The sequence below is a fragment of the Carlito syrichta genome, unplaced genomic scaffold (assembly GCF_000164805.1).
Source record: "Carlito syrichta isolate Samal-C Ts95f unplaced genomic scaffold, Tarsius_syrichta-2.0.1 Scaffold126572, whole genome shotgun sequence".
NCBI classification, from domain to species: domain Eukaryota; kingdom Metazoa; phylum Chordata; class Mammalia; order Primates; family Tarsiidae; genus Carlito; species Carlito syrichta.
In genome coordinates this window covers 178,522-188,620 of record NW_007070668.1, presented here as the reverse complement: position 1 = coordinate 188,620, position 10,099 = coordinate 178,522, and the positions used below count along the sequence as shown (strand labels likewise).

The following is a 10,099-nucleotide window of genomic DNA, read 5'->3' as shown; positions in this document are numbered from 1 at the left end:
TGCAGTAGCCGGGAGCGGCCACTGCACTCCAGTCTGGGTGACAGAGTGAGACTCCAACTCAAAAAAATAAAATAAAATAAAATAAAAAAATAAAATTACTTCCAGTCATAGAAAATAACAGAAAATGTTTTGCTAATGTTATATTATGATGAAATTTTTTTAAAGGAGTAACAATACAAAGAATGAATTTTTAATGCATAAAAAAGTGGAAGGTTTTGTCAGCTTCAACCTGAACTGACCTGATCCAGAGTCTTTTTACCCCATCCGATAGCCTTCATCTTACGTTTCACTTCCCACTGTTTCTGATAGGCCAAAATATGATTCAGAGGCCAAGGGTAAGGAGATCCATATCTAGTGTGAGTAATCTAAAGCAAAAAGATTTTGTTAAAAAAGGTGATCCTCCCTTTAAAAAAATGCCTGCTTTTACAATTAGAATTCTAAAAGAAATGTATTTTCAGAGAACATAAATAAAGCAATCTGAGAAAAATACATAGCTTGCAATCTAAAAAAATTAAAATTTTAAACCATTCCCTTTAAAAATACATAAACTTTTATGTACTTTGCAACCAGTTATATCAAACAATGACACATTGCTTCCCTAAAAAATGTATGTGCAAGCAAAATTAAAGTAAGTGAAAAACTATAACACTAATGGTATAAACCACAATGTTTCATTTATGAGCAGGGACTTGCGATTCTGAGCAAAAGTGTTTTCTCATTAAATTTTAATTAAGATAAATGCTTCAGAACCACTCACCTCCCCTACTGTAGCTTCATCACACCACTGAAGATACAACTAGGAACAAAAGAACAGTCACTAAAACTTTAGAATAGCAAAGAGAAAAAGGATAAGGAAAGTTATTTCTTGCCATAGAAATCTTTTATAAGCCAATTTTATAAGTCACACATGTAATGGTTTCTTTTCCTCAGCCGCTATACAGAATTACTAAATTAAATGGTGGTACTTTATAAAAATATTTCTTATTTACACAATACAACTCTAAATATCATTAAAGTATTTTACTGATATTTAAGTAAACTTCAGAAGGCTGAAAAATTATCGAGTAGATAAGAATCACCCCTTTGCAAACAGAAAAACTAGAACTGAAAATGTCATGTAACTTGTTCAAAGATACTAATCAAATAATTTGGGTAAGCATCTCAGCCCTAGAATCACTTGAATATTTTCCCATTTCTCAATAACTTTAAAATAAGTCATAAGAAAGATTAAATTTTATGAGAAAAAGCTTATTTTTCAAGCCATATTATCTGGTATTATACCTCTGCAGTCAACAGCATATTGTTGACTAATTCCATGTAAGCTTTCATTTCTGCTTTTTGGACTTCATCCAGCCCATCACTAAGAGAATGTCCCTAAAGGGAATTTAAAAAAATGTAAAAGTGCATCATATTAAATACATAAAAACTTTCAGTTATCTTACTAACAGGTAATATAATATGCAAATGTCCAATGGATTAGTTCTAAAATTCTCCTAAAATAAAATTATTTTATATAAATAAATTTAATGCTTTGCTATTGCTATAACAACATGTTAATAAGCATTGATTTCTCAGTAAACAAATGCATCTTTCAATAGCCAAAAAATAACATTATCAATTATTTCACAAAGGAAGAAAACAGAATGGTCAACAAATCTTGCTTTTTAAAGAAATTAACCTTATCAGAAATAAAAGAAATGCTATAAGACTGACATTTACAGGTTACAAAGTGGTCAAAGATGGAAAAAATACTGTTAGTAAAGCTATAGGAGAATAAGCACTAATTTTAAAATTCTAATACACTACAATAACTATTGGATATAGAAAACGGTGTAACCTTTGTTTCAAACTGACAATCTATTCCAAGATTTTAAAAATGCATGCCCTATGACATCCCAGTACCATTCCTGAGAAAGACAAGTTTACAAAGGTATTCATACAAGAAAATTTATCTGGGCACTCTATTAATAGAAAAAACTTGGCCACAGTCTAAATGTACATCAATAAAGACTTGAATAAATAAAATTATAATCTTTCCAATACAATAGAATACTATACAACAATTTTAAAAGATATACACATTTATATATTTATATGTCTGTAGTTATCTATATATCTGTATCTATATATCTATAGTTATTAATATGTGGAAGAAATTCCACATGTATTGAATATTTTAAAGGTTAAGTTATAAAATAACATATACTAATAAGATCTATGTTTTTCCATATATGCAAAAAGAAAAGTCTGGAAGGATGTTTCCCAACATGTTAATGGGGGTTGTTCCTTGATAATCAAAATCTAACTTGAATAAATAAAAGGTAGAAGCATTCGATTGGGTAAGTTAACACATTCAACTTCTAAACACAATCTGTATCTCCCTTCTCCAAGGTCAGTCAGTTAATAATAACCTAACCGTTTTCAATTATGATTAAACTTCTCATAAGTTAGAAAATTACCATTATGTAAAGATCAAAGTATCTCTTGTCTAGATTTTAAAATCAGAGAGCTTTCATAAATCTGATATTAATGAAGAAAAAAAACCTGACCTCTTTTACAATTGGCTTCTGTTGTGAAAAAATACCAACTTATAATAACTTCGAAATTTTTTTTTAGTAGTTTGTATCAGCATTTTACAAAACTAGGTAAAAATTAATGTAAATGTTAAGACACACTAAAGAATAATGAATGACTTATTTAAGTGATCAAATGCATTTAATATCTTTTTTTATTACCTTGGCTTTAACGAATTGGACTATTGGACCAAGTTCTGACACTACTTGATTTCCCACATGAATAAAAGGTACTTTACCTGTTGAAGGGTAAAAAAATACTTTTGGTAAATTAAAGTTTGTGCAAATTAAAAGAAATGAACATAAAATTCACATGTTATTAATACAGAGAACTCATAAAACTGTAACTTTTGAAAATTATAGTTTGATGCATATGTTAAATTCTATAAAATTTTAAACACATTACTAACCAATCTTAAAAGAAAAAAGGACAAAAAGATTCATTTCTAGAGTTCTTGTTTAGATACGATAACAGATCACAATATTCTCTTTCCAGAGCTAATGCTAATAAATCACTATATAGCAGTAAATACTAATTATCTAAATTACATGAACCAAGCCAGGACATTGGTACATGACCACTGTTAAATTTCAAAGAAATTTACTTGAGTTTTATTTTCAGAGTATAAGTAATCTTTTTATGCCTTTTCTTTTTCTTTCTTTCTTTTTTTTTTTTTTTAGTAGGAATCTCACTGTTGCCCAGGCTGGAGTGCAATGGCACATTCTCGGTCACTGTAGCCTTGACCTGCTGGGCTCAGGCAATCCTTCTGTCTCAGTCTTCCAAGTAGCTGGAACTAGAGGCATGCATTACCATGCCCGGCTATTTTTTTTTTTTTTTAATTCATTGTAGAGACAAGGTCTCGCTAAGTCGCCCAGGCTGGTCTCAAACCCATGAGTTCAGGTAATCCTCTCACCTTGGCCTCCCAAAGTGCTGGGGTCAGTTATAGGCATTAGCCACTGTGCCCCGCCTATATCTTTTCATTTTAAATAACAAATACTCATCAAGATCAGTAATTGGTGTATTAAGGTCTCTGACTCAAAATATGAGAATTAAAAGACTTAACAATCTTTAAGGTATGTTAGTTGAGTTTTATAATATAAAGCATATTCCTAACACATGTGGGAAAAAAGAAGTAATATGCTTACAAAAACTGGCTTCTATAAATAAATGTCACATTAAAGAAGAAATGTCATTTTAATAAATATTAATACTTGATGAAATTATCAGCGACAAGAGAACAAAACGGTCTCCAAGTAGCAAGAAGTTTGCTCCCAACACTAAATAATAAAACCCACTGTCAGACCTAGTTCAAAGAGAGTTCACACTAACAGCAGGCTTCTTCCTGCTCCTTTTCAATAAATTCACTCCTCTCTGGCTCAGTTGGCCTGGGGGTAATGGATGAGGTGCTCAGCACCAACAAAAGCTTCATCTGCATCCATAGGATAACATGCATTACAAAAGGAAGGCAGGTCTTTTGGAACACAACAACTCAATAGAGGGCATTTCCCTGTTACCAATTCTGCATGTCTTCCATCTGCTCTTTTATAAATTTTGCAAAAAAGAAAATAATTTATCTGGGTAAGCATTATGCCATATTGGTTTTTAAGCTGAGATACAAATCTAACTACTATACTACCAGAATTAGTACAGGTCCTGCAACATAAACGAGAATGAAAATTATTTAGTGCCCCGACTAAAGGGTATGGGGGGGTGTAACATTTTTAGAATCAGGTATATTTCTCATCTTCAATAACCAGTTTCAGGGTCTTGGGGGGAAAAGAGTCTATATTTTATTTCTTTTCTTAAAAATGTACTGAGCATTGCAGATTCTGAATTGGGAAGGAAGTGTGGGAAGTCAATTGAGTATTCACTTACATAAAACATACATATATATGTTTAACTTATACATATATGTATAAATATATAAAACATATATATATACATATAAACATAAAAGATATAGAAAAATCAAGACACAAGTTAGAAGCAAATAATGTTTTCTGTCACTAGCCTGACTTCAAATGGAGCCAAGGTTATATATCCTTATTATTGCAAGTATCAGGAAAAAGTACCAATAAAAGGTAATAAAAGAAAGAGCTCAGCAGGGCTTGGTGGCTCAGCCTGTAATCCCAGCACTCTGGGAGGCCAAGGCGAGTGGATTGCCTAAGGCGATTGCCTAAGGCCGTGGGTTCGAGACCAGCCCCACATTTCTACAATAAATCCAAAAATTAGCCAGATGTGGTAGCACGCAACTGTAGTTCCAGATACTTGGAAGGCTAAGGCAGAAGGACTGCCAGAGCCCCGCAGGTCAATGCTGGGGTGGCCATGAGCGTGCCACAGCACTCCAGCCTGGGCAATGGAGTAAGACTCCAACTCAAAAAAAAAAAAAAAAAAAAAAAAAAAGAGAGAAAAAAAGAAATTCAGAGAATGTTAGAAATAGAAAGGGTCTTGGAAGTCATCTAATCCAACCATCTCATATTATAGCTGAAGTCACTGAGGCTTGGAGGAGTGAATTTTTCCAAGGAAGCAGTTAATATGTGACAAAGTCACAGAGGGATTAAAACTTTCCCAACTCTTCACCAAGTGGTCTTCTGTCTAGTCCCAACTCTCTACTTTAAAAATCTACCACAAGATCAAAGAAGCAAATAAATCATTTGATCAAAGAAAATACTAATTTGAGACATGATGAATTTTAAATACCTTAGTGAAAAATCTCATTTTCATCTACCTGGAGGAGACTCCACCTATGAAAGAATGTTATATATTCTATGTCTCTAAAATTCACCTGTCTTTCACAGAGTCCATAAAAAGATGGGTATTCTATCTAAGTAATACTAAGTATCGCAATTTTAGGAAACAGTAGATGAACTACACTGACTTCTCAATTGCCAAAAATTTTAGCTTTAGTATTAGATTGCTAACCTTTTTGTATGTAAATATATAAACTTTTTGTATAATTACATAAAGGAAAAAGATGGACAGACACAACATAATTTATTTTACCAGAATTCAGTAAAGTTTATAAAGTCTATGTATAAAATCAGCACAAAAATGAGTTAATATATGTTCTCCATGAGTCTGATATATTTACATTTTCAAGTCCAGAAATTCTTTTAATTTTTTATTTTAAAGATGCAGAAATTCTTTTATAAAAATATTTTCTAAATGTATATTCATAATCCTATAAATGCAGATACATTTATTTAGACTAGTTACTATAAAGAGGGTGTTTCATACCTTTGAACAATTATTACTACTCTTAAGAACTTAAGATGAAAAAAATGTTTAGCACAAGTCATTCCTAAGTTATCAGCACATCACAGTGAAAAGGTAAATGTCTCCCTAAAAGCAATGTAGCATGCTTATACCAATCAGTTATACTTAGTCATTTATTTAAAAAGAAGTAATTCTACATGTTGTTATTGCTCCAGTAAAACTATAATTACAATAATCCATGCTAATTATATTTAGTATTTGTTTATAAGCTTGTGGTACATTTTTTATATTAGCCATTATTTCAATCACAAAAGACAATACTGATTATAAAAATAGCACAAAGGCTAAAACTTTTATGGAAAGTATCCTAAAACCTGTTAAAGCATTAGAAAAAAAGAAATAATTCGAAACCAAAAACATTCGGTGATGACTTCAAGATCTAATGATAATTTAATTATTCCATAATCTCTTTTTCTACCTGTATGATGGGAGAATATAATTTGAGAAATGTGTTGAATAATGAATGGATTCATTATTATTGAAATTTGTTTTCTGAAAAAGAAAGTTTTATGTAAAACTGGGGAAATTTAAGATAATGTATTTCCTCACGTTTACTATTTAAAAGAATTCCCATAGCATGCTAGGAACCACCTCTGACCAAAGTTGAAATGAATAAACACATGCCAACCCCAAGACTGCCAAGTTTGCAATTGCTACTTTATGAAATGATAGAAAAATTCTTCAAAGGGTAAACAAGAATCAGGCATTTTTAACATGGGTACAGATTGAACTACTACTATAATTTTATCAGTACAGAATATTAATAGAGAAGGAAAACAGCATACTTACCAGAAGGAGACATATATTCTGCATTTGCCCTACAAACTACTTTGACAGGCAGATTACACATTTGCAAAAAGGCCTGTAAGTCAAGAGATATACAATAAGCCTAGAGAAAGCACATTTTAATGCAACTTTTTATTCATTACTTTTCTAAGTTTAATTGATAATTTATACTGCAATACTTTATTGGAAACGAATGAACCAATTTAAACTGAAGGATCTGTTTTCTAAACAAAAATAAAATTGCATTTCACTACTTAAAAATCAATATGATTAATACATCAGTAAATATATAAAGCTTAAAAAGCATGTATATATACTTAAGGAAGAAAATGTATATTCTCCACATTTATTTTACTGTATATTGCTTTCCTTTTCTTAAATAAATAACTAAAGTCCAAATTTTATAAGCTATTGATGACAGCTTCATCCCACTCACTACTCTCTATAAGCTCATCATCTTCATCTTAGAGGAAAGCACAAAATGTTATTTCTGCTATTTCAAAGTTTTCTCCATTAATACTCCATGTAACTTCTATGCTCACTAATTCACTTTTTAAAGATTTAAATTGTTTATTTTCATTTTTGCTTACAATGACAACAATCTTATAAGCAAGTTAAGTATCTAACAATAACAGTACAGGGTAAATCATTACAGTACATTCAAACTATGGACTATTATACAGTCCATTTAAAAACTCATGTTTTTAAAGAATTTTTTGTGACAAGAAAAAAAGAACACATTATAATTTTAAGTGAAAAAATACAAAATTGTATTATTATATCATACTAATTCCTCTTTAAATGTTAAGACATCAACCCCATTTTAAAAAATAATATTCAAAGCTTACTCCTTTTATTCTCTATTATTTCTTTTCTACATTCACAAAATTCACCTATGTTCTTTCTATAAAATCATTCAATTACTGAATTGGGACGCCTTAAATTACAACGGTTCCAATTACCACATACAAATTAAGAAACAAACCTTTTATCTATTTTGAAATTGAAGGAACTACTATAAATAACAAATGTAAGTTGAGGTAAATTAATAAATTAACAAGGCTATTATTTACCCATTATTTATCATATATTACCCAAAAGAGATTTTTCATAGGTTTGCATATTACAATTCCTTCCTCAGTTCTAGATTAGAATCAGTCTTAAAACTCTTGTTTAGTAGTAAGAGTATTGACCACTAATTAATATCTTGTACAAAGAACACCATTTACCTAAAATACTGTCAATTCTCTTCTTTAAACCTATCTTCCTCAAAATCCAGTCCTCTAGGAATGATTCCTTCTGAAAATAAATCACATATGAGTCTGATAACCCCTTACTTTCATCCTGTGATTCTTACATTGCTGCCACTTATGTATGCATGCCTGATCTCCCAAGTGAATGGAATCTCTTAGAAAGCCAAGGAACAGATTTTAACTTTTTGTGTACTTCTTTCCTCCTCCTGCAATCTTCCTCATTTTCCCATAGCTAACCTAAGATAGTGTTCTACTTATAATAAGCATTCAATGCTGTCCACTGATTGGGCCAACCAAAACTCCCAAGAATCTGTTGTGGCAGAGGTTGTTAGTTATCCCTGTTAATATGTTCTCTTTCCCTAAAGTGGTAGAACCTGAGAATTGTATCTGTATATATGGCTGCTTGCAATAAAAACTTTTATTTCCCTGTCTCCTTTATACCTGGGTATGGCCAATGTCTAAATTAAAGTGTTCAACAAGCACATGTGGCTAGTGGCTACTGTATTTACTAGACAGCACAGATGATGAACACTTCCATCATCACAACATGATGTCATAATGTCTACTGGATGTCTATTAGAATGCATGGGTCTATAATAATGGTAATCAGAAAATAAAAGAGATCTTAGCAAGAGAGACTAACATCATCTGAAAGTGATTATACTAAATATTATAAAGAATAACCTGCATAATAGAACAGTGTCCAAAAATCCTGCAAGGTGATCAATCAACCTTGATAATGGTGATACGTTGTTCAGCATATTTCTAATTTCAGAGAGAACTAAAATTATTTGCTGAGCAACTCCAATTGCTAAAATAATCAAGCAAATGTATTATTATGTGAAAACTAAGACCCAAAGAATAAATTAAAACTACACTCAATAAACATATTCATTCTTTGAATATAAATTTACTGAGTACCTAAGCATATGACATGGTAGGGAATTTTTAGAATACACACACACATACATGCACACAGAACTTAATCATAAGTATCTGATTTCTAAGACCCTGAAATTTAATAAGCTTGATGCAGTTTCCACATATTAAATAAATTAATTCAATGTAAAAAAAAATTCATTGAAAAATAAGGTGTCAGAATGTTTTTCACTTAAAAAATTTTTTAACAAAAGAAGTAATACCAGATCATCAATAACTGGTTAAACATGAAGGACTGAATTTATACATTTATTTCTGCAACCTTTCAAAAAAAATCTGTGAAAATAACAGAACTAGAAAAGGAACAAACCCAGAAAGACACAAAGTTGTGGAGAGGGGACAAAAGCAAACCAGAGATGTCAACCCATTTTGCAGGGCAAAGGAAGCTGAAATCTAAGAGCTTGCAGAGGAGAAAATCAATACATCTGCATCACAGAAACTAGGAAGACTCCAAAACTGGAAGCACAAGTAGCACAGAAGGCAGAGGTGAGGCACAGGACTACAAACAGAAGGACTGAATGAAAGCAAGCATCAGACAATCAGCCCTCCCCCAATCTGGCAAAAGACAGGTTTATTCTTTGGAGAAACTGAACCAGAGAGGCTTCTGAGACAGAAACCCAAGCACAGTAAAGGGCAGTGAGTGAGGATTCACACTGAAGAGAGGCAAGGGTAAGGATAAGTATACACATGAATGTGATCCCCACAGAACCCTCTCCCTCTCAGCTCCCAAACATAAGATATCCCTCCATGATATCTTTCTGAAAGAAAAAAAGCCTACAAATACTGATGGTTTTACTGAAGGTGGGACAGTGGCTAACAAAAATGACAGCTCAATATGTAATCAGTCTTCAAGGATGCCCACATCAAAAAAGGCCCTATCTCTCTAACAGCTTTTAAGGACTTCACTCAACTATAAGTTGTTAGCAATGTTCAACAGATATTTGAAGAAAGCCTCTAACATAAACAACAGAGGCAGAACAAACCACAGAAAAGGAATCGGGAGGAAACAGAAATGAAGACGAGAGCAGGGGACAACTTCAAAGAAAAAAATGGCTAATGTTTATTGAGCACTTACTATATGCCAGGTATGTGCATAAGAACTTTATATTTATTAATATAACAAGTATCCCTATGTTAAGATGAGAAAACAGAAGTACACAGATGTTAAGGAATATGATCAAGGCATAGAGGAAAGAAAGGTAGAAGAAAAGGAAAGAGAGAGGGAGGGAAAAGAAAGAGGGAAGGAGAGGAGGAGGGAGGGAGGGAGAGGA

The 10,099-nt window shown here is 31.9% G+C and overlaps 1 protein-coding gene across 6 annotated transcripts in view; it reads right to left on the bottom strand.

Moving 5' to 3' along the window:
* MTX2 (metaxin 2) overlaps positions 1-10,099 on the bottom strand; it is a 62,840-nt gene that overhangs the window by 9,544 nt on the left and 43,197 nt on the right. For 3 of the 6 annotated variants that reach the window (XM_021707880.1, XM_008048741.2, XM_008048744.2), the window contains 5 exons: positions 6,640-6,712; positions 2,736-2,812; positions 1,282-1,374; positions 758-796; positions 240-365 (listed from right to left, as the gene is read on the bottom strand). In XM_021707880.1, the coding sequence (XP_021563555.1) occupies positions 240-365; positions 758-796; positions 1,282-1,374; positions 2,736-2,812; positions 6,640-6,712 (408 nt within the window). The remainder of the gene's footprint in view (positions 1-239; positions 366-757; positions 797-1,281; positions 1,375-2,735; positions 2,813-6,639; positions 6,713-10,099) is intronic. The other 3 variants (XM_021707879.1, XM_008048743.1, XM_008048742.2) reach the window with 3 other exon arrangements.